At 44.2% G+C, this 25178-nt stretch overlaps 2 protein-coding genes across 2 annotated transcripts; one reads left to right on the top strand and one right to left on the bottom strand.

Annotated features, from left to right (window-relative positions):
* The first annotated feature begins 1054 nt into the window (after positions 1-1054).
* Positions 1055-24029, top strand: RLP4 (receptor like protein 4). Its single transcript, XM_048700244.2, has 9 exons — positions 1055-1349; positions 2131-3189; positions 3572-3719; positions 21706-21777; positions 22792-22863; positions 22938-23009; positions 23101-23178; positions 23342-23526; positions 23621-24029. The coding sequence occupies exons 1-9, from the start codon at positions 1259-1261 to the stop codon at positions 23749-23751; spliced, it is 1908 nt and encodes a 635-aa protein (XP_048556201.1). The 5' UTR covers positions 1055-1258; the 3' UTR covers positions 23752-24029.
* LOC125536952 (protein C2-DOMAIN ABA-RELATED 5-like) lies at positions 23961-25178 on the bottom strand. The gene is made up of 3 exons (XM_048700245.2): positions 24741-25178; positions 24562-24657; positions 23961-24446 (listed from the first exon to the last, which is right to left on the bottom strand). The coding sequence occupies exons 1-3, from the start codon at positions 24855-24857 to the stop codon at positions 24159-24161; spliced, it is 501 nt and encodes a 166-aa protein (XP_048556202.1). The 5' UTR covers positions 24858-25178; the 3' UTR covers positions 23961-24158.

Raw genomic sequence — 25178 nt, 5'->3', positions numbered from 1 at the left:
CCTACGCGAAGGGTCTGAACTCGTAAACTCGTGTGTACAACTTCGCCATAGCTAGGATCTTGCCTCCTCATACCTACCCCCATTCTACTGCCAGTCTTAGATCCACGACAATGCGCCCCCCGAGCTTGCGCGGCGACAGCCCGCAGGGCAGCTCCAGCAGCAGCCGCAGCTCATGGGACGGCAGCTTGGGTCTGGTGGTCGCCGGCCTCGAGGCATTCTGACGAGGTCGCACTCAGGAAAGACCGTGGCGGGAGCTGAAAGTTCACTCCCGCCAACCATTTATTATTTTGCAGGTCCATGCAAAAATTGCCCCCAATCTCGTAGATACGAAGAAAATGAGCTCGCGGATTCAAGATCCCATATAATTTTTTTGAATGGCCGAATTTGTGGGATCTATTCAGTCCGGGTTTACAGGCTCCATCTTGTAAACAATGATTATTTTATTGGATGGCCCGGTTTACGGGATCTGCTAGAGATGCTCTAACGTGCTTGCATCGATGGGTTCCTTAATTTTTGTTGGGTTGATGGGATGCACGACATTTGTCTCCCAAGCGCTTAACTCGCCGCAACAATTGGGTGAGCTGAGCATGAGCCTTCTTCTTCTACTAGTACAGTACTGGGGTACCCGTGAATCCGCCCTTTGTTTACGCCACGGCACGCGCATTAATCACCGCCGTACCAGTGGACGAGACTATGAACTGTACCCGTGCACACGTCTCAGCTGCGTGCAAGCGCCCAAGATCCGGCTCGGATGGTTGTGCCGCACTACAGCGCTACTGCGTCCATCCAATATTGTTAGATCCAGGGGGTGGTGTGTGTGTCTCATGACTTCGTGAGTTGTGGATCGTGGCCAAGAGCGTGACCGGCTCCCATGCCTCCATTAAAACGGTGAAAAAGGGATACACAACAACCGCTGCAATCATCATTATTAGGGCATCTCCAACAGTACCATGTCATTGTTGGTTAGCCATTGCTACACAAGCCAGATGCTAAATGAAAGGGTAATATAATTCTTACTACATGCAAGCCAATGCAAAAGCCAAATCCTACTATGTGAAAGAGTAATCTATTGTCCTGATCCATTTTCAGTCTCAGCTTTAGACAGCTCATTCTGATTTCCCAGGCCAGGCCTTTTGCGGGAGAAGAAAAAGCAAAAGAGATACTAGTACTATCTCGGACTGGACTGGCGTACCAAAGCAAAGGAGAAAAGGCTCGTCTTTCTTAGAGAGGGAGGGGGAAGGGGCGAGAGGGAGGCGCGATGCACAAGAGATTTCTTCTGTGGCCGCTGCTGCTCGCTGTCTCCGCATCGTCAGCTCTTCTTGGTGTTCTCGCGGCCGACCTTAGCAAAGGTGAGCTTTCTTGCTTCCTCTTTCCTTTCCCTCAAAATTTGTTATTTCTGCTCAATCCTGCTAAATGTAGCATATTGTGAGGTATGTTTTTGCATTTATTTATGCGACCGATATTTGCAGTCTTACCAAAATCAAGAATCCAGAATCCAGATTGAGTAATTTTGTGCCTACTTTGCCATCCTGCTTTCCAAGTTTGCTGATGTAATGTGAGGTGGATCTTCCCCAAATTGATAGATTATCCGCCGTCCTTTTCTACGGCTAGCGAAAATTAGAGGCCGTTTGGTTTCAGGCTAGCCAATTTCTTGGAATACCATTCCGTTTCTAGATTTGCGGAGAGAGCTCCCCCTTCCTCGCATTTGGGGCGCTATTAGCACTGTGATGTTTGACGGAATGAAGAATTTGATGGAGACACATTTTCACAAGTTTTGGACACCCCCACCCCACCCACCCACGAATTCTATCCATTTGCTCATGTAATCATATTGATAGCTTCCTTATCCCTCGAAAGTAGTCCATTTACCGCCCCTTCCCGCTCATATGTGCAATTTGGTTTGCTAAATAGTAGTATGTCATTTAAAGATAGATATGCTCAGGCTAGGAAGGAGGCATGGGAAATTTAAGTAGGAGGAAACGAAAGAAGACGTCCAAGCTTTAATTTATTTCTCTACTATATTGTACTTTCATGATTCAATGAACCAAATGGTACATTGATTTTACAGTAATTGCTTACTTGATGCTTCCTAGCATTGCTATTCAGTTCTAAATGCTTGCTTGTTTTCAGAACCTTTTACCATCCGTATAAGCTGTGGGAGTTTCGACGATGTCCACACGGCACCTACCAACACGTTGTGGTACCGAGATTTTGGTTATACTGGTGGCAGGTTTGCAAATGCCACTCGCCCGAGCTTTATTGTACCCCCACTGAAAACTCTTCGATATTTCCCTCTGTCTGATGGCCCTGAAAATTGTTACTACATCAACAATGTTCCCAATGGGCACTACCAAGTCAGGCTTTTCTTTGCCCTTGTGGCTGATCCTAATCTTGATAGTGAGCCAATATTTGATGTTTCTGTTGAGGGCACTTTATTCAGTTCTTTGCTTTCGGGCTGGAGTAGCGATGATGAGAAGACATTTGCGGAAGCCCTGGTTTTTGTTCAAGACTCAAGCTTATCGATTTGTTTCCACAGCACCGGTCATGGCGATCCATCGATTCTTTCTATGGAAGTTCTCCAAATAGATGATAATGCCTATAAGTTTGGTTCCCTTTGGGGAAAGGGAACAGTGCTTAGAACTACCAAAAGATTGACATGTGGTTCTGGAAAGCCAGCTTTTGATGAAGACCTAAACGGTATCCACTGGGGTGGTGACAGATTCTGGTTAGGGTTGAAAACTTTATCATCTAGTTCTGATGATCAACCTATATCAACTGAAAATGTTATAGCAGAGACATTGCTTGCACCAAATTTTTATCCTCAAAGTATGTACCAATCAGCTATTGTGGGCACTGATAGGCAGCCGACGTTATCCTTTGAAATGGATGTTACTCCAAACAAGAACTATTCTGTATGGCTTCATTTTGCAGAGATTGATAATGGAATAACTGCAGAAGAGCAAAGGGTATTTGATGTACTTATCAATGGTGACACTGCTTTCAAGGATCTTGATATAATCCGCATGACAGGAGAGCGTTTTACTGCGCTTGTTCTGAATAAAACTGTTGCTGTCAGTGGGACAACGCTAAAAATCACCTTGCAGCCTGTTGAAGGGACACATGCCATTGTTAGTGCGATTGAGGTTTTTGAGATCATTCCAGCTGAAATGAAGACCTTGACTCAAGAAGGTTGGTGCTTGACACTCTCCAAATTATCTTCCTTTTATTTCAAGCAATAATAAGTTTATGTTATATAGTAAATATGCTTGTTGCTTGGAGACCTTTTTTATTGGTGAACCGTATGAAACAGGCATTTGCAGTCCTTGGTTGACATTCTTGCTATACATAATATGGTTCAGAAATCATCTAGGATATTTTCCATTTCAGGGTGTAATAATCAATTGATGGTTGACAAAATCTACTTTTCAATAAAGATGCTTTTATTAAATGCAAACAAGTAGGACAGCTTTTCTCTGTCTTCAGTTTACAGCTATTCGAATGAGTATCACCAGAGGCCAGAGTTTAGCAACTAGGTATCTATATTGAGTCTCTCCTTTGCCGTGCTCTGTAGTGACTGCTCTGCGGACTTTGAAGGGTTCACTTGGTCTTCCTCTTCGATTTGGCTGGAATGGTGACCCCTGCATTCCTCAGCAGCATCCGTGGAGTGGAGTTGATTGCCACTTTGACAATACCAAAAGGCAGTGGGTCATTGATGGACTGTATGTTCTCTACCTCATACCACTTTATATCACAAGCATTTGTAGTCTTTTATGATCAGGATGCTAAACTTCATGTGTTGTATTCAGTTTGTTAATTTTGTATGTGTTAAAATACCTGTGCAATTATCCCTAATCTATGCAAATAACACAGTGATGATATGCAGGGACTATCTGCTTATTGATTTGAGGTTGAAAAATCTCCCTGTTGGTTGGGTTTCTGTTACTTGAAACTAGACTTGTCCATGTGCAGTCTGACCAAAAGTCTGACTCAGCTGCAGCCAAATAGATTTTGCAAATATATAGACATAATGTGTTATTTAAGATGAAAATAAATTTCATATTACATATAACATAAATAAATAGGAAATAAAGACTTCTGGGTTCGGATCTAGCGTGTACAAGCCATGCATTATCATGCCTGGCCTGGGTCATGAAAACAGTACACAAGTACTTGAAAAATAGTGCATTGGTGTGCTTTACATGAGCAAGATTAAAGATGCAATGTGAATTGCCAACTTCACCATCAACAAAGGGCTTATAAGACCAATGAGCAGAGACAAAGATTGTACCTAGGTGCACTAGTCATCAACTAACAGCCCTAGTTTTCAATGAACTAACACAAATGACATCACTTACAAAATTCCATGTATATTGTGAAGGCTGTGGTAACTGGTAAGCTTAATGGAAGTTGTAGCACCTATTTTTTGTAGAATACTAAATATAAGAGCTTCATCATGTGTTTTGGGAGTTAACAATTTATTGTCCATCTGATATTCCATTGGGCTTGCTAGTGAAATTTTAGGTCTTACTTTCTTGAGAAATGCAAAAGCATCACATGACACATGTTGATGCACATCAAAATATCAGGGCTTCAATTGAGAGGTTTGGGGGTTTTGATCATGGGAAAATTGCTCTCATTATTATTTGTACCCACTTCACTCGCATGGCAGCATGGTGCACGTAGCTCCCTCTCATGCATGGTCCGGAGAAGGATCCGACCACTTTGGGTCTTTTCTATGCAGCCTTTCCCTGCATTTTTGCAAGAGGCTGTTTCCAAAACTCGAACCCGTAACCTCATGGTCACAAGGCAACAACTTTACCGCTGCGCCAAGGCTCCCCTTCACTTCACTCACATAGCGTTCTCGGAAAATGAGTTTGCTAAAATAACCCTACTTAATGGCATCACTATGCTCTGTCTTCCCTTCCCTTAGTCTTTCCTCTCCCCTCAGTCCAGATGAAGCCAAGAAGAAGTCCGAAGCCAACCTCCATTGACGTGATGGCTCATGCTGCTGCTCCTGTGCCTAACCTTCTCTTCTTCTCCCATGGTGATGCGGTCTGTGATCGTGATGTTGATGTTGTCGAAAGGCAATAATGGCTGGCATGATCTCGTCGGCATATGGCTCCTTCTCTGCTTCACATCGAGCGTGTATCTTGTTAAAATATGTGCTGAATATTAGTTGTACGAGTTGTGCTCCAGTTCGACTTGTAATTAGCAGAGGGTTAGGTGTTTTAGTCGAACACGTGTAACCCGGGCCTATTATATAAAGGCACCATGGGGTAGCCAAATATACTAGACATAAGCTGGTAGGCTAGATAGAGATTGTGCGATAGGCAGAAAGCGTCTTACCCTCGTATGAGAGGGCGCCGTGCATGTTTATAGGCAGGGGCGCACATCCCTGATGACAGCACATACAAGTTGTTAAGATTACATCCTTGGAGGAGAAGGGATAAGAGAGAATAAGAGGAGTTCGGTTTACAGAAGATAAGCTATCTATCCAGCCGAAGCACTTAAGCATCTATCTCTATCTATCCCTATGTCACGTACAATCCTATGTTTAACAACCTCCCTTAATCACAACTTCATCAAGTTGAGATTATGCTTGAAGTCTTCAAAACTCCGTGTGGGCAAAGCTTTGGTGAATCCATCTGCAACTTGATCTCTAGAGTGCACAAACCGAATGTCAAGTTGCTTATTAGCAACCCTTTCTCTGACAAAGTGGAAATCTATCTCGATGTGTTTTGTTCTTGCATGAAACACATGATTAGCAGATAGATAGGTAGCACAAGATTGTCACACCACAAACATGGAGCTTGAGTATTTCTCACACCAAGTTCCTTAAGAATGGATTGAACCCATATAATTTCTGCTGTTGCATTTGCCAATGCTTTGTATTCTGCCTCTGTACTGGATCTAGACACAGTTGCCTGTTTCCTTGCACTCCATGATATCAAGTTAGGACCAAAAAATACTGCAAACCCACCAGTGGAGCGCCTATCATCTAGGCTGCCTGCCCAATCAGAGTCTGAGAAGGCACTGACCAAAGTAGATGGTGACTTGCTGAAATTAAGACCAATGCTCAAAGTATTTTTGACATATCTAACTATACGTTTGGCAGCAGTCCAATGAACAGTAGTGGGTGCATGAAGGAACTGGCATACTTTGTTGACAGCAAAAGAAATATGAGGTCTCGTCAATGTTAAGTACTGCAGTGCACCTACCAAACTCCTGTATTTAGTGCTGTCTTCTTTACTTAGAGGTGTACCTTCTGTGAGAGACAGTTTCTCAGAACTTGACAAAGGAGTAGGTGAGGGTTTACAACCTTGCAAGCCAGCCTTTTTCACCAAAGTAGTGGCATATTTTTCCTGGGAGAGATGAAGCCCATCATCATGTTTCTTCACTTCAATCCCTAGGAAATAATGAAGATCTCCAAGATCCTTAAGAGCAAAATCTGCACTCAAATCCTTCAACAATCCAGCTATTGCCTCATCAGATGAACTTGTAACAATAATATCATCAACATAAATGAGGACAAATATGGTTGTGTTCAATTTATTGTAAATGAACAATGAGGTGTCAGACTTGGAAGGAACAAAGCCAAGTGTTTGCATCTTATGGCAGAGACGTGAGTACCATGCCCTTGGTGCTTGCTTTAACCCATAAAGTGCTTTGTCAAGTTTGCATACAAATGAGGGTGCATTTTCATTCTCAAAACCAGGAGGTTGTTTCATGTATACCTCCTCTTCCAGAACGCCATGCAGAAACGCATTTTGTACATCCAGTTGTCTGAGACTCCAAGCCCTGAAAACAACAATGGACAAAACAAGACGTATGGTTGCAGCTTTAACAACGGGAATAAAGGTATCCTCATAGTCTATTCCATACCGTTGCTTGAAACCCTTGGCAACAAGTCTTGCCTTATACCGGTTAATGGTTCCATCAGGCTTCCTTTTTATTCTGAAGACCCATTTGCAATCAATAAGATTTTTACCTTGCTGTGGAGGAACAAGATGCCACGTGTTATTTTTCTCTAGTGCCAAAAATTCTTCCTTCATTGCCTTTTTCCATTTTTCATCATGAAGTGCTTCCTCAAGAGTGCTCGGCTCACCTGGTTCACCTGTGGAACAAAGTGGCCATATTTCGTTATATGCTTATAATCAACAGGTTGGATCACACCTTGTTGTAGTCTTGTTCTTCGTTGTGACGGTGCAGCAGGATCAGTTGGCGCAGAAGATCCCGAAGCAGGGACAGGAGTTCTGGATGCTGTGACACCCGAGGCAGATTCGCCTCGTGCTTCTCCTGGATCTTCTGTGGCTGCATCTCGTGACCTAGGCGCTGTAGAGGCTGCAGAAGATCCCGGCCGTCCGACCGGCTCATCATGGGCTCATGATTGCGCGGGCCCGAGCAGACCAGCACCGGATCCAGCGCCTATCAGCCGCGGCTCAGCGCGCCGCTTGTAGCAGCGCGACTCGTCGGGGAAGCGCGTGCCGCGTTGGCCACTTGGGGGCTGCCAGGTGTGAGGCGACGAGCGGAGTGGAGCGGGCGCGGGGCCACCTCCAGCTGCGGTCGGTTGTGTGGCACGTGCGGAGTCGCTGGCGGTTGCGCGGGCGTGCGGCGCAGCTGTCGGCTTTGGCGCGTTAGCTCGCACCGATCCCGGCGCAGATTGCCTGCGCTGCTGCTCCTGCAGCAATCCCGAGGCGGATCCAGCGGGTTCCAAGGCAGATTTGCCCTCCACGCCATGACACATGAAATATGGCATTTGGGAAGTGATTTGTGCATCATTTTCTTCTCTGTTTTCACTGCTGTTTTCTCCTGCAACATCACAAAGCTCATGGGTATGGTTAAGAGGGTTAGTCAGCATCTGATCAACACAATTATTTTCTCCCATGTGATCAAGGCCTGATAGATGAGATGGCAAAAGAGGGATTGATAGGTGTAGGATTTTGAGTTGAGCATCACTTGGAAATTTTTCTTAGTATTTCCTCGACCTCCTTTAACAGTACGGTGTTTCCTATGACTCAAGAAAGAGAAAATGAAACTACGAAAACAAAAGTCTTCACGTTTCATGTTCCTCGAATGAATACCAAGTCTTCAGGATCACACCAATTTCTTCACTTTTAAAGTCTTCAGAAAGTCTTCAGTCGAAGAACTTCATTTTTAGGGGCCGACTTTCTCTGTAAATATCAAACTCCTCATAAACTTATAGACCTGTGTACACTCACAAACGCATCAGTCCCTTAACCTATAAGTCTTCAATACACAAAAATCAATAAGGGGCACTAGATGCACTTACAATCTCCCCTTTTTGGTGATTGATAACAATGTAGGTTAAGTTTTCAACGGGGATAAACATATGAAGTGTAAGTACTGATATTGAGGAATTTGATTGCAAGATACAGAAGAACTCCCCCTGAAGATGTGCATAATGAGGAATTAGCTTTTGAAGCAATGCACACTTAAAGAGTAGAATCATGGAGATCTCCCCCTATATCTTGTAATCCATACACGCATTTAACATATAATATGAAGAATTTGAAATGCATGATGAAATATGGTGACTGATGTAATTCAGCATGCGTGCATTAACATATATGAGGAATAAGCATGCAGAAGAACACAATAAAAGTATCAGACCACCATCGGGTTTAAGTTTACAACTCGATCCAGCAAAGTCTTCAAAAGAACGAGAGTTGTAACTTAGAAAAAACGCCCATATAAGTAGACCCGCTTGAAGACTAACTCAAATCCCCCCCTTTGTCGTCGAATGAGCAAAAGGAACGAAAAATAAGGACTAACACCCCTGAAGAATATCATCACTGAGTCGATGAAGGAGCGCTAGCATTGTTGGGGTCGGTTGTTGAAGTAGGGCCTGCCGCAGTGTCGTCCAAGTCTTCATGTTCATCTGTCGCGCGTGATGAAGAATATGAGTTGTATACCAAGGAAGGAACTTTAGTCTTCTTGAATTTCTTCGCCGGTGGCGGCTGAGACCATTCAAGGTCCTGTTTGAAACCCATTTGCTTCAGATCATCTTCACCATACATATGTGACAAAACAGCCCAGGTGCGACCGAAGACTTCATGGAGGTAGTAATGGTTTTTCTTCACTGCATTGTGTGTAGCAGTCATGTTGTAGAGAATAGAACCAAATTGACGCTTAACCCATTTGTGGTTGCGATCAACCTTCTGGTGAAGACTGAGGAGAAGCTCACGATCAGTCGTCACCCTTGGAGCTGTGCCTTGAGGATTTTGATTTCAAGCATTTGCGGCAGGGTCATGAGTGGCAGAGTCATCATTGGTGAAGTAGGCTGCAGCTTTGTGGAACAAACCATCCAATGGACGAATGCCTTCATCAATAATTGCAGTAGCCTTGCCCTTTTCATCAGATGGGATAAGTGTCCGCTTGAGAACTTTAATGGAGGGCAAGTAACTGACAGGATTCTCAAAATCAGCCTTATAGTTGAGTGAAGACCTTGTTCTGAGGAATCTCATAATTCAAGGAGCATATAGGAGAGAGTGCAATATTAGCCAGAGTTCTCATGAAGAAATCATGGTAGTTGATAGGAATGCCATGTATGATATTGAATAGCAGATTGTTCATGATGCCAACAACTTCTTCATCATTTGAATCCTGGCCTTTGATTGGACTCAATGTCTTTGTCAGAATGCGATAGACAGTTCGAGGCACAAACAACAATTCCTTCACGAGGAATTTGGTCCTTGGAACTTGACCGGGCTTCAGCTGCTTCATCAACACTTGCATGTAGTGAGCAGTAAGTTCAGGTTCATGATAGATGCAACGAGCGCCTTCAAGGGGAGGACTGACAGGCAGGGCATGAAGTAATTCAGAGGTCGGTGCTTTGAAATATGTGTTCTCTGTCTACAGTCCAATACCCAAGTGTTCACATCTTCAGCTTCTCCTGTGATGTGCAGCGTCGCATAGAACTGAAGAATTAGCTCTTCATTCCAATCAATAATGTCAGTGCAAAAGTTGAGCAGCCCAGCGTCATGAAGAACACTGAGTACTGGCATGAAGCAGGGCAGTGATTCCATGTCCACGTGAGGAATATGCTCATGGTCGAAGACTTTGTTTTTGTTGAACAGCGGCGAAGAATAGAAATTTGCTTGGCTGGCAGTCCAGAAGCGCTTCCTTCTAAGGCGAGCAGAGTCATAGGGGTTGTAGTCCGTGAAAAAACATGCTCGTGAAAGAAGTCATCAGACTTGAATTTTTGGTTCTTTGAGAAAGGATCCTTTGGCTTGGGTGAGGAGTGTCAGTCAATTGCATTATAACCTCAGGAATTGCGATCTCAGGTTCCGCAGGCTGAGAAATTTCAGTTTCTTCTTCAGTGGCAGCCTGGGTCTTCAATTCTTCAGCGGCAATGTCATCAGCACTAGTGGCTGGAATCTTTTTAGAGATGGATGGAGTGGGGTGTGGTTCTTCAGAACCCATTTGAACTTCAGTAGTCACTGACGACTGAGGAATTTGTTGCATGGAGTGAACAACGGAGAATTGGGGTGCTGACTTTTCCAAAAGTCATCATTCAGAACGGGCGTTGTGCACCCAATGTCCACATCCTCATTTTCTCCATTCATTTTTCTTCAACGCCGACCTCTTCAGCAGTAAACTGAGGCATGGATGATGAAACAACTGGGGTTGAAGGGATTGCATCCACTCCAATTTCTTCATCCAACTGTTCTGAGGAAGCAGCAGAAGGAATGTCTTCATCGGATCCGCTTGGGATAACGTATTCTTCATCAAAAGGAACGAGTTCCTTTGATGGCATGCTTGAGACTGGAACAATATCAATTGGATTGTCAAACGAGCTGGTCAATTTCTCCATCTTCTTCGGAGTTGAAGAGTTTGATGAAGTTGATGCTTTCCTTTTCTTCACAGCTGCACGCTCCGCAGCCTTGGTCTTCTTAGCTTCTAATGCAAAAAGAAGAATTGGACTTGGTGCAGGTGCAGGAGCAGAGAAAATTGGGTCCATGTCTTCAGGCACAACAGATATGGTTGCCCTGGTAGAAGCAGTTTCTTCAGGCACAGCGGTTCAAGCTTCAGCTGTCGTGGCAATTTCTTCAGGCGCAACATTAGAGGTTGCCCTGGCAGTTCATCAATGGCTGGAATGCAGTCATCAGCCCTGGTATTAGTATTTTCTTCAGCAGTCTGATTATCATCAGCAGTGCTGGCATTTTCTTCAGTAGGCTGAGCAGATGCTTCAGCCTGAGGAATTTCTTGTTGCGTAGGGGCTGTAACATTGATAGTGAACTTTTCAGTTATCTTTACAAATCTGACTTTGGCTTCAAGCCAGTCAGCATAGTAGCGATCAAATTCATCACCCAGTTTCTTCAGTAGTAGACAGTGATACACAGTTATGTTTCTTCGAGGACCAACAGACTAAGGATCGTTCGAGGAAATGGCATGTGCCAGATGTTGACTTGCGGTCCACACGATTACCAGCATAGTCAGAGTCTGAATATCCAAAAAGATCAAAAGCCGAGCCCTTGTGATACCATAATCCAAGTGTTGGTGTGTGAGCTAGATATCGAAGAATATGCTTCACAGCCTTATGGTGTGATTCCTTCCGTGTAGATTGAAGTCGGGCACACATGGAAACACTAAGCATAATATCTGGCCTAGATTCACATAAATACAATAGAGAAACAATCATGAAGTGGTATATCTTTTGGTCGAAGTCAATACCGTTTTCATCAATGCATAGATGACCATTTGTGGGCATAGGGACTTTGACTCCTTTGCAATCTTGCATGCCGAATTTCCTCGGTACAACCTTGAGGTATTTCTCCTGAGATATGAATATGCCGTTTCGTTGTTGACGAATCTGAAGACCTAAGAAGAATTTCAATTCTCCCATCATAGACATTTGATATTCTTCACTCATTATATAGGCAAATTCATCACACGCCCGAGGGGCCTGCTTGAGGCCATAGAGGGCCTTATTGAGTCCGAAGACTTTGTCGGGATGCTTTGGATTTTCAAAACCTGAGGGTTGAGCAACATATACTTCTTCCTCAAGCTTACCATTGAGGAATGCAATTTTCACATCCATTTGATATAAGATGATATCATAATGGTTAGCATAAGCAAGTAATATGCGAATAGCTTCAAGTCTAGCAACAGATGCAAAAATTTCATCGAAATCAATTCCTTCAACCTGTGTGTAGCCTTGAGCTACAAGTCGTGCCTTATTCCTCACCACAAGGCCATTTTCATCTTACTTGTTGCTAGGGGTGGGCATAAAAACCGACGAACCGAAGACCGAACTGATGCCGAAACCAAAAAAACCGAAAGTTCGGTTTTCATTGTTTCTACAGAAAAATTCTGTTTTTAGCTATGTTAACCGAACTTAATTCCTTCGGTTTGGTATTAGCATGGTTAACCGAACAGGAAATCGAACATTGATGGGCGACACGTGAATCTGCAGCGATGCTCCCGGGCTAGGCAGCCTCGAGAGCGCGCGTGCGGTCGCGATAAAAAGATTCCATGGGCCAAACTGCCTGCCTGCATGCAGGCCCAAATTTACAAGCTATTATGGATTTATGGGCTTCTTTTTCACGTGAGGTTGATGTAGTACGCTTGCGCTGCAGTTTGATTGTTTAGTCCCACCTCGGCCAGCCACGCACAAAGAGGTGGATAGCTAGGCTATAAGACAACGCAGGTAGAATCGCTGGGAGGCACTCAGCCTATTCTTTGGCACATTCAGCAAATACGGTACAAACCGATTACTGAACCGAAATGCTCGGTTAACCGAACTATCGGTTAGCTCATTTTACAAGCTATTTTCGGTTTTTATCTTTGCTAACCAAATTTACAAAATAACCGAATGGCAGAAACCGAAAATTCGGTTTCTACCGAATGCCCAGGCCTACTTGTTGCGGTAGATCCACTTTGTGCCAATGATATTGTGCTTACAAGGATCTGGACATTTGACCAGTTTTCAGACGTTGTTGAGCTCAAATTGATGTAATTCCTCTTGCATAGCTTGAATTCACTCAGGCTCCAGAAATGCTTCATCTATCTTAGTGGGCTCTGTGATAGAGACAAAGGCAAAGTGCCCACAAAAGTTAGATAAATGTGAAGCTCTTGAGCGTGTGAGAGGACCTGGAATGTTGATGTTGCTGATGATTTTCTCAATTTGCACTTCATTTGCAACGCGAGGATGAGCTAGTTGTCGTTGAGGAATTTGATCAGCATTTTCATCAGCACCATTTTCCTCAGGTGCATCAGCATGACGTTCTTCATGTTCTGGAACGACTTCTTCAGCAGATTCTTCGGTAGGAATGACATCCTCAGTAGCTTTGAACTTAATAGATTCCCCAGGAGCTATTTCATCTGTCACAGGAGGTAGGTGCTCTCTTTGCGAGCCATTAGTTTCATTGAACCGCACATCTACAGTTTCAACAACCTTGTGGTGATATGTGTTGAAGACTGTAGATGTGCGAGTCCTTACCATAACCGAGTATAAAACTTTCATGTGCTTTCGGTGCGAATTTAGAATTGTGATGAGGATCTCTAATCCAGCATTTAGCACCGAAGACTTTGAAATAATTCACATTGGGTTTCTTGCCAGTGAGAAGTTCATATGCAGTTTTCTTGAAGAATTCGTGAAAATATACCCTGTTGATGATGTGGCACGCAGTATCAATTGCCTCAGGCCAGAAGCGAGTAGGCGTCTTGTACTCATCAAGCATAGCGCGGGCCATCTGAACAAGAGTCCTGTTCTTGCGCTCCACGAGGCCATTCTGCTAAGAAGTATATGGAGCAGATAACTCATGAGTGATACCAAATTTATCAAGGTAGTCATCAAGACCAGTGTTCTTGAACTCAGTTCCATTGTCACTTCTGATGTGCTTGATCTTCACACCAAAGTTGGTTGAAACCCTCGCGGAAAATCGTTTGAAGATTTCCTGCACTTCAGTTTTATAAGTGATGATGCAGCATTAGTAAATGTGGCATATATAGATGCAGCATTAGTAAATGTGGCATAGTGAGTAGGGCCAAAGAGATCCACGTGAAGCAATTCAAATGGACGAGTGGTAGTCATGATGGTCTTTGAGGGATGCTTGGCCTTGGTCATCTTTCCGCTTCACAAGCTCCACACAAATGGTCTTTGAGGAATTTGACACCCTCGATGTCGATGACATGCTTGTTCTTCGCGAGCGTGTTCAAGTTCCTCATCCCAACATGACCAAGTCGTCGATGCCATAGCCAGTTTTCTGAAACTTTTGCAAGTAGACATGTAGCAGGTTGTGGTCCTGTAGAGAAATCAACAATATACAAATCTCCTCTCCTAAAGCCTTCGAAGACTTTGGAATTGTTAACTTTCATGATCATAAGACAATGATACTTGCCAAAGACAACAATCTATCAAGGTCACAAAGCATTGAGACAGACATGAGGTTAACCCTAAGGACTCAACAAGCATGACTTTGTCCATGTGTCGACCCTTTGAGATTGCAACCTTACCTAGACCCAATACCTTGCTTTTGCCTTTGTCAGCGTAGGTGATATGCTTCAAATATGATGGAGATAAAGCAGAGTCCATTAATAAGCTTCTGTTACGTCATGTGATTTGTACATCCATTATCGAGGACCCACTCAGTGGCTTTGGGTTGATCATCTTGCAGATGAATTAGTGCAACTTACGAACTCATATACTTCATCAGTGAAGAATATGATATCAATTTCATCAAATCAATTTCATCAAGCAATAAAACAGATAAAGCAGTATGAGGACGTGAGAAATGAAAATTCATTTCTTCATGATTAGCTTGCGTCCTTTCAAGCATATTCAGATCTCCAGCAAATTCTTCAGACGATTAAGTTTGTTTGGAGACCTGACCTTGCATAAGAGATTAGTTCTTTTTCTTCACCACCCACATCTGAAGGGGTGGCAAAGAGTTCATCATTCTGCGAGCTCTATAAGAGAAAGGTGGCATAGATGTCAATCCACTTCGTTTCACATAAGAGGGATTAAGGTAAGCATAAGAGTAAGCAGAGAAATTCTTTGAGGATTTATGAACATAATGATTTGAAGAATAATGCACATATCCATAATTCTTAGATCTTCCCTGTGAAACAGACGGGTTAGCATGATGATGCTCATATGAAGACTTTGATCCTTTTGAGGAATTTGATCCATGTGAGGAATTTGGTCCGTATGAGGACTTAGATCCATATGAAGAATTTGGTCCATATGAAGAATTTGATCTGGGGTTTCTATTCTTCACAGGTGGTGTCATGATAACATCCACCTGAAGATTTTCAAAGCACCTTTTGAGAACCCAGATTTTCTTCATAGAAGGACCGTTCCTGCAGTTAATGCCAACATATCTAGCAAATACTTCACAATTCTGATTTTTAAACAGTTTATAGTTGGCAATTGACTCATCAGAAGAATATGAAGATTCACATGTAAAGCCAGATAAAGTAGATGGATCCACTGAAGGTCCCTTTGCAGCAACCCATGAGGTTTTGGGATACTGCTCAGGTTTCCAGTAGGTCCCATCAGCATTAAGTTTCCTCTCAAAGGCAATACACTCTTTCCTAGGGTTCCTGTTGAGGATCTGCTTTTTAAGCACATCACAAAGAGCCTGATGCCCTTTAAGGCTTTTGTACATGCCTGTCATATACAATTCCTTCAGCCCTGCATCATCATTGATAGTAGCAATGTCCTCAGATGAGGAATTAGTGATAGCAGAGACAGTTGAAGAATTTGCAGCAATGAAAGCATTTGAGCATTTAGGTGGAGAATTAGCAGATTCACGTTCAACGCACTTCAAACATGAAGGAATAAATTCTTCTTGAGTAGCGCTGATTTGTTGAGCAAGTAATGAATCACGCTCCTTCTGAAGATCTTCATTACTCACTCTTAACTGCTCAAGATCTTACTTTCTTTGAAAAAATTCATAAGAAAGCTTCTCATGATCAGATAGGAGAGTGTTATGATGACCTTGAAGATTGTCAAACTTGGACTGAAGTCTCTGAAGATTTCCAGTCAAAATTTTAGTGCGATTCATTTCCTCGCCCAACATATCATCGCTTTTATCTAGCATGTTTTGAACCCTTTCCAGAGCTTTTTGCAGTTTTACAGCAATCTTAGCAAGTTTAGAATAGTTGGGTTTAAGGTTTTCATCAGATTCATCCTCACTTGATTCAGAGGAGGGATATTTAAGTACCTTTGCATCTTTTGCCATGAAGCAATAGGTGGGAGCGTAGTCATCATCGCCGTCGCCAGTGGTGCTGGAGAGGTCCTTTTCCTTAGAGTTGAAGATGGACTTGCTGACGAATGCGGTAGCGAAGGCTAGGCTCGCCACACCAGAGTCTGACTCCTTAGATTCCTCCTCTTCCTCATTTTCCTCAGATTCAGCCTTAGAGTCCATTTTCTTGCCAATGAATGCCCGAACCTTCTTGGAGCTGCTCTTCTTGTGAGATGAAGACCTTGAAGGTTTTGATGAAGAGAACTTTGAAGATTTCTTCTTCTTCTTTGAATCCTCAGAACTGTAATCATTGTATTTCTTCTTCTTTGATTTCTTTTTCCACTGAGGACAATCTTGAATGTAGTGACCGGGTTTCTTGCATTTGTGACAGAGTCTCTTCTTGTAATCATGGGATGAGGAATCTGATCTTAAGTCACCACTTCTTAAGGATTTTCCAAAACGACCACGTCTTGAGAACTTCTGGAATTTCCTCACGAGCATTGCTAGCTCTTGGCTCAGTTTTTCAGGGTCACCAAGACTGCTACCAGAATCTTCATCTTCTAATTCAGACACTGTCTTGGCCTTCAGAGGTCGTGATCTACCATAGCTTGGTCCATGGAGACCTCTCTTCTCAGCAAGCTGAAACTCATGAGTGTTTAGCCTCTCGAGGATATCAGCGGGATCAAGTGACTTATAGTCTTCATGTTCTTGTATCATCAATGCCAAAGTATCAAATGAGGAATCAAGCGATCTCAGCAATTTCTTCACCACCTCATGGTCGGTGATGTCAGTGGCACCAAGTGCTTGAAACTCATTTGAGATGTCAGTGAGACGATCGGAGGTTTGCTGAACATTTTCATTGTCGAGTCCTTTGAAACGGTTGAAGAGATTGCGAAGAACGTCAACTCGAGAGTCACGCTATGTTAAGACGCCTTCATTGACCTTGGACAGCCTGTCCCAGATAAGCTTTGCTGTTTCCAAAGCACTCACTCTGCCATACTGCCCTTTGCTCAGATGGCCACATATGATGTTCTTTGCTTGAGAGTCGAGTTGCTTGAATCTCTTCACATCAGCAGCGTTGATGGTGGGAGTGACAGAGGGAACACCATTCTCCACAACGTACCAGAGATCGTTATCAATTGCCTCAAGATGCATGCGCATCTTATTCTTCCAGTAGGGGTAGTCCGTCCCATCAAAGGTAGGATACCCAGTAGAAACCTTGATCATATCTGCGGTCGACATAACTAAAACTCCAGGCGGTTAAACTAAAATCACACAGAACAAGGGAGTACTTTGCTCTGATATCAATTGAAAGTGCATTAAGTCGACTAGAGGGGGGTGAATAGGCGATTTTTATGAATTCTTCACTAGAGGGGGGTGAGGAAATTCCTGAGCGAAGAATTACTTGCAGCGGAATAAGTACTCAGAAGTAAACAAAACAGAACATGAGCACGGTCTTCATGATGAAAGGAAAACAAGCGCAGAGTATAGAAAGCGTAAGTTCAGGATAAAACAGGATGAAGACAAACAGACTGAAGAAATTAAACTGAGGAAATTGAGAAAGTCTTCAGTCAAAGTTTTCGAACAGATATGAACAAGCACACAACACAGAAATGAGGAAATGGAAGGGTTGAGGAAATGGAACCAGTTAGCTCGGTGAAGATAATGATTTGGTAGACCAGTTCCAACTGTTGTGACAGTTGTACGTCTGGTTAGGGCTGCTAGGTATTTAAACCTGAGGACACACAATCCCGGACATCCAATCCTGAACACGCAGTCCAGAACACTCAGTCCTCACCGTATTCCCCTTGAGCTAAGGTCACACATACCTCGTCCAATCACTCGTGGTAAGTCTTCAGGTGACTTCCAAACCTTCACAGACTCGGTCACTCGGCTATCCACAATTTCCTCTTGGATGCTCTAGACCATGACGACTAACCATCTGGAATATGCATAGTCTTCAAAGGTAACAAGCGTCGGATCCACGCAGGATCTATCTCTTCAGTGATGCTCAATCACTTTGGGTTTGTAGGTGTTTGGGTTTGGGTTTTCCTCACCTGATGATTTTCGCTCAAAGTCCTCGGAGGATGGGATGCTCTCAAATGACAAGTGTCAATTTCTCTCGGAGCAGCCAACCAGCTAGTGGTTGTAGGGGGCGGCTATTTATAGTCTAGGGAGCAGCCTGACATGATAAGACATAAATGCCCTTCAATGATATGACCGTTAGGTGGAAGGGTATTTTGGGACAGTTGGCGCGTAGCACAGCAACGGTCGGAAATTTGACTAACAAATTCCTCAGGGCTATCATGTTCCTCACTTGTAGGCAATCCGCACTGACGAATTCCTAACTCCTCAGTCAGAACAAATTCCTCAGAGACTAGAAGAGCTTCGTCTCTTTCACTGAAGAAATTGACTGAACTGTATGAGATTTCTAATGGCTTCACTCGAAGGGATTGGTAGGTGTAGGATTTTGAGTTGAGCATCGCTTGGAAATTTTTCCTTAGTATTTCCTCGACCCCCTTTAACAGTACGGTGTTTCCTATGACTCAAGAAAGAGAAAATGAAACTACGAAAACAAAAGTCTTCACGCTTCATGTTCCTCGAATGAATACCAAGTCTTCAGGATCACACCAATTTCTTCACTTTCAAAGTCTTCAGAAAGTCTTCAGAAATCCAAAGTCTTCAGTCGAAGAACTTCATTTTTAGGGGCCGACTTTCTCTGTAAATATCAAACTCCTCATAGACTTATAGACTTGTGTACACTCACAAATGCATCAGTCCCTTAACCTATAAGTCTTCAATACACCAAAATCACTAAGGGGCACTAAATGCACTTACACCAGGGTTGTCCAAAGCGCATGCGTCGTGGTGATCGCGGTCACCTGCACCAACACCTCTTTGGAGAGATTATTGAGCAGGTACCCGAGCACTTGTTGATCCTCCCGGACCCAGATTGGGTGGAGAGGGTTGGGCTCGGTGGAGTCCTTGCCGTCCTTGTCCTTGCCAGGAAGGAAGCGGGTTGGCTCCAGCGTGCTGCTGTCAGCATAGCCGAAGACGCCAGCTCCCCTTAGCTGCGGCGTGATCTGGACGCGCCACAGTACGTAGTTCGTACGGGTGAGCTTCTCCGTGACCTGGTTGTTGAGGCCGATCTGGGAGGAGCCGAAGGAAGGCATGCTAGGCACTAATGGAGATTGGAAAAACTAGATGTATTGGAAGAGGGATGCTCTGATACCATGTGCGATAGGCGGAAAGCGTCTTACCCTCGTATGAGGGGGCGCCGTGCATGTTTATAGGCAGGCGCGCACATCCCTGAGGACATCGCATACAAGTTGTTAAGATTACATCCTTGGAGGAGAAGGGATAAGAGCGAATAAGAGGAGTTCGGTTTACAGGAGATAAGCTATCTATCCAGCCGAAACACTTAAACATCTATCTCTATCTATCCCTATGTCACGTACAATGCTACGTTTAACAGAGATCACACGAGGGACGGTTCGGCACAAGTGGTAGGGATGGCCGGACCGGCCATGACAAGTGGTCGGAGACCTATCTGATGGCCTCAGCGGGCTTGTCGTTGACTGTATCATGTGATTTGGTACATGGAGAGGAGCACCCATAGTCATGCCCCAGAGATGTAGCCATGTTGATGAACCTTGTTAACAAATCTCGGTGTTGTGCTCGTGCTTTTGTGATTGCTTTTCCTCGACAAATTGACGCGCACCTCAGATTATTCTAACAAGTTGTATGAGAGCAAGGTTTTGATAAGGTCGCAAGTTGATCTAGAGTATGAATCGCGTTTGGTGCGAAGACGGCGTGTGGAAGAAACAGTTATTGAAGCTGATACTGGTCGGTTGGAGGATTTCTTCCACGAAAGTCGTCGGGTTGCGCTGGACTACATCGAGAAAAGAAGCAATTTGAAACAGTAGATTGGAAGGGCAGTAGCACGTGCAATGGCGGCAGCGTGTTCTATATCAATCTCGACGTGATTAGGTCGGGTCACGTGCAACAATGGGAGTCATCAGGATCTTAGAGTCGACAAGCGTTGTCGGCAACAGGAGTCCTGAGCGGTTCTGGCAGTGCAACACATAAGCAACATGCTACATGGGCCAAGGCGGAGCTCATGAATAATGGTTCAAATCCAAGGTACATGGAGGTTCGCGCATGGTGGCTTCAAGATGGCGGGGACATATTCGCCAAGGTATAGTGGAAAATATGTGTCGAATATTAGGTGTACGAGTTGTGCTACAGTTGGACTTATAATTTGCCGAGGGTTAGGTATTTGAGTCGAACACATGTAACCCGGGCCTATTATATAAAGGCACCATGGGATAGCCAAATAGACTAGACATAAGCTGGTAGGTGAGACAAAGATTACGAGAGGGACGGTCTGGCGCCCATTACAAGGGTGGCCGGGGACCTGTCTGATGGCCTCGGCCGGCTTGTCGTGGACTGTATCATGTGATTTCGTACATGGAAAGGAGCGCCCATAGTCATGCCCCGGGGATGTAGCCATGTTGCTGAACCTCGTTAACAAATCTCGGTGTTGTGCTCCTACTTGTGTGATTGCTTGTCCTCGACGAATTGATGCGCGGCTCGAATTATTCTAACATATCTTGGGATCATTTATGCAAATACTGTAGAGCATATTGTGCTAGAGGTGGCAAACCGTGGCATGCGCTGGTGAGCGGAATTGCCAGAGGTGGCAAACCATGATATGCATCGGTGAGCACGGGTGTAACGCTGCAGCCATAGCCACCGGTTCCCGGTCATTATGCCTGGCGGGATCTAGACTAGCCCCACAGACCAACACTAGTCTTTTCTGTGCACTTTACCCTCAGATGAGCCCTTCTGGGAGCAGCAGGGATGTCGTCAGCAAGAAAATCATTCTCATAGTGGAGGAGCCCTGGTAACCCATACACCGCCGACTATACGCTCTAGTCTATGGCTTTAAGCTCGCTGGCAACATTTCACAAAGCACCGAGGTCATGTCCTCTACTACTCTACACATAACACCTCACAGTAATGTGCTTCAGCCGACCAATACAAGATGTGCTACATGCTTGGTAGGGATAAGCTCCTTTTGTGTGTTGTTAATATACAATGACCGTTACAGATCAGAGCTTCGTCACACTTCACAGGTTGGAGTTTTCTAAATTGGGAGTACTAAAGGTTGAAGAAGAGCATTAGATGTGCATCCCACAGACCCAAAGGGCAGTGGGGAAAGAGAGTGAGGTAGAGGAGATTTAGAAGACTGCAGATAGAGCATAAGTGTGATTATGTGGTGGTATTTTAGGAGTGCTCTGAGAGCGAAGTGGATTTAAACTTTAAAATAATTTTATGAGAGCATTTTCCCCTCCAATTATTTGCTGTGTTACCTTGTTTTAGGCCTTAACAGCACCTTTTGCGTTCTTATATTCATTACAATTTCATTAATCGCCCATTAATGCTAAGTTATTGTTACTGCAAGTATTTGAACTACTCCTTGAACATGCAGAGGTCTTGACAACCAAGGCTTGAGAGGAGTTATACCTAGTGATGTATCTAAGCTACAACACCTGCAAAGCATGTAAGTTTGTTTCACAACCCCAATATGAATGCATGGGTGCATGATTATTTTAGTTCTTAATATGAATTGAAATGTCATGGTTACCGTTATGCTTTGCTATATCTTGTAGTACTGAAAACCTGTAACACCATTAGCTACATTTACTGTTGATGGATGCATTTTCATAAACCCGTGCAACCAAGGTTTTTGAGTTGTGAGTCAAGTCAAGTCACCATGCCTCCGGTTCAGCGATTAGCCGGACCTAGTTGGTGATTAGTCGCCACTAATTGCCCAAGTTGCTATCCTGCACCTTCTCGGTGATTAGTCGGCATCTAGTCGGTGATTAGTCGGCATCTAGTCGGTGATTAGTCCGCGACTCAAAAACCTTGTGTGCAACATGAAGGATCACTGGAAATGGACTTAAGTATCTAGAAACAACTTTGTAGTTGTTCAGTCAGATACAGAAGGGCTGTTCAAAGATCTGATTGCCTGGGTTCCATGCCTGATCAACAGAAATCAGCTATGCTGGAACAATTGCAACCATTTTATTTGAGTAATACAAGCCCTTGTTGCCGGCAAACAAAAAGTATAGTCTTCTGAAATATATGTTGCTATTTTTGAGCTGTTGGCGACTAGTTAATTCCTAATTACTTCATAGATGTGTTTGAATTTTGCACAAAAAAATGTAACTACTGCTCATAGCAAAATTTAACTATAAAATGAATCTTTGGGACAATTCTCGAGTGACATATGCTGAAAGTCAAAGTCTGTTCAAGCTTTGCATTACATGAATCATGCGGGATTCATACTCAAAATTCCCAATGCTGCAAACAGGCCAATTTCCATTGGCAGAATTAAATGGACTATGGACGCGATTATGTAATCAGGACCAAATCAATATTGTCAATGATCCTAAATTTGAGGATATCACTTAACGAAGTCTAAATGAATCTACCTGCCTTTCTTACTGTCTTAAGAAAGTACTGACACTATGATTTTGGCCTGACAAAGATAAACTTTCGTTTGATCAAACAGAAACTTCAGCAGTAATAGTATAAAGGGCAATATTCCATTGTCTTTGGGTACCATCCCAGGGCTACGAGTACTGTAAGTCTCTGCAACACCAGTATTGTGAAGTCCCAGTTTTTCATTTAATCCTTATTACGTAATCATATTTGTAGAGATCTGTCATTCAATGAACTCAATGGTTCTATTCCGGAGAGCCTTGGCCAACTGACGTCTTTACAGACACTGTGAGGACATCAATTGCACATTTTTTTCTTCTGTTTGGGACTTACTTTGTGCTTCTTCCCCCTTAACTAGAGATACTTTCTCTTAATGCAGGAACCTAAATGGCAATGATCTTTCAGGAAGAGTTCCAGCCAGCCTGGGAGGAAGACCTCTACACAGAGTTAGATTCAAGTAAGAACCCACAGCATTTATTACTACAGATAGTTTGCATTCCAGTTACTCCATTCTCCACATATATAGGAGCATAAACCCCAATCTAGATGTGCATTAGAGTTCCTGTTTGTCTTAATATTACTTGAATGTTTGGGAGGCTTACAAACTGTTGAAATGACAGCTTTACGGACAATGCTGGGCTGTGTGGAATTCCTGGTTTACATGAGTGTGGCCCTCATTTATCAGTCGCTGCAAAGATCGGCATGGCTTTCGGGGTACTTGTAGCTTTTCTGTTTCTAGTTGTATTTGCGGCATGCTGGTGGAAAAGGAGGCAAAACGTTATCCGTGGTCAGAAATTAGCTGCAGGTAAGAAGCTGTAGTAAACCATTTAAATCTGAATGCAGAGTATACAAATTTGTTCGATATAATGGACTAAGTTTTTTTTCCTCCCGTTTTGCAGCAAGGGAAGCTCCGTATGCTAAATCAAGGACCCAGTTTACACGGGATGTGCAGATGGGCAAGCACCACCGCCCGCATGAGACGAGCCCACGGGGTGGCAACAATGAAAGCTCGCCACATTTGCTTGCCTAGTTACTTGCCGCGATTGGTAATGCTATTTCGGTTGTGCGTCCTCTCCGGTATGCTCAGTTAATGCTGCTGTCAGCTTGAGTTGTAAAACAACTGTACATACTAGGTCAGGATGGTGTATATACTCCCTTTTTTCCTCCAAATGTTCAGTCAGGGAGTATTGTCAACTGGGAAATGATCCAGATCATCCTATTTCTAGTTGAGATTACGTATATGCAGAACCAAAACTATAAACAGACATGACCCCCCAGTAGCATAAGTCTATTGCATGCCTTACATAACACCCACTGTAATGATCTGTAGATCTCACCAGGACGTTGCCTATTTTCATAGCTCACAGAGGAAGCAACATTCCAGTCACAGAAAGCAGCCAGTAGAACTGCCTGACCACCATGGTTGGCCACTGAGGATCACTGCACCGTGCCTGGGATGTTAACCCGCTCCAGGTGCAGGATGATCTCGCCGGTGTCGGTGTTCCTCAGCTTGAGGACAATGTTCTGAGAGACCTTGCCGTCTTTCCATGTGATGTGGCTCTCGGTGGAGAAGCAGTTGCCCTTGTCAGGGTGGATCGTCTTCATCACGGTGTCGTCAGGGACGTGGCTGAAGTCCTTCTTGGCGATCTCGACAAAGTTGAGGATGCTGAACTCTGCATCGCCCATGCTGTCATCCTTGGTGAAAGTATCATGGTCAAAGACGTCCTGTAAAAGTAATAATGAAAGTAAAACCCCAAAGGTTGGTTTCAGGAACAGGAGATCGACTGGAGATGTTCATCAGAGTAGAGTGTATTGGGATGGAGATGTTGATCGAACTTACAATCTTAACGGGGAGCGTCCAGTTAGTGATGGACAGGGTGAGCTCCTCGTTCCATTCCGGCTTGGTGGATTTATATTTGATACCGGACTTCACTTTCTGCACATGATTACATCTCGGTTTTAGATTTAGCACTCGATCGGCCCAGGCCCAGGCCCAGTGATGATCGGACAGGAAAGTACCTGCTGTCCGAGGCGGATGGCGACGTAGGGGTCGCTGCTGTGGGCGAGGGGGTCGCAGATGGCCAGGTTCACCCCGCTGACCACCTTCACCTTGAGCAGCCCAAGCAGGCGCTCCATGGAGGAGCCGCGGAGAAGAAGAAGATCGATCGCCGTGGACGTTTCTTTACGCGAGGGGCGCTGCTAGGCGTAAGCCGACTGATTTCAGGAGAAAATCAGTCAGCTCGTCAGCCGTTCGATTCAGGCCCCCACAGCCGTTGGATTGGTCTTTCTTATGCAACGCATGCCGCAGCTTCGTCCTCCTCCTGTGGTGAAAATTCCCCACGCTCTCGATCCTCTTCCACGCACACGGGAGCCCTGGCTACGGCGGCGAGCTCCGGCAAGACATACCAACCAGGCTCGCAGTGCCATGTTCAGCCTTGTAGCAACGCCGCTACCGCC

Source organism: Triticum urartu, chromosome 2A (assembly GCF_056163025.1).
Source record: "Triticum urartu cultivar PI428250 chromosome 2A, HENAU_Tu73, whole genome shotgun sequence".
Classification (NCBI taxonomy): domain Eukaryota; kingdom Viridiplantae; phylum Streptophyta; class Magnoliopsida; order Poales; family Poaceae; genus Triticum; species Triticum urartu.
This window is presented reverse-complemented; position numbering and strand designations above follow the sequence as displayed.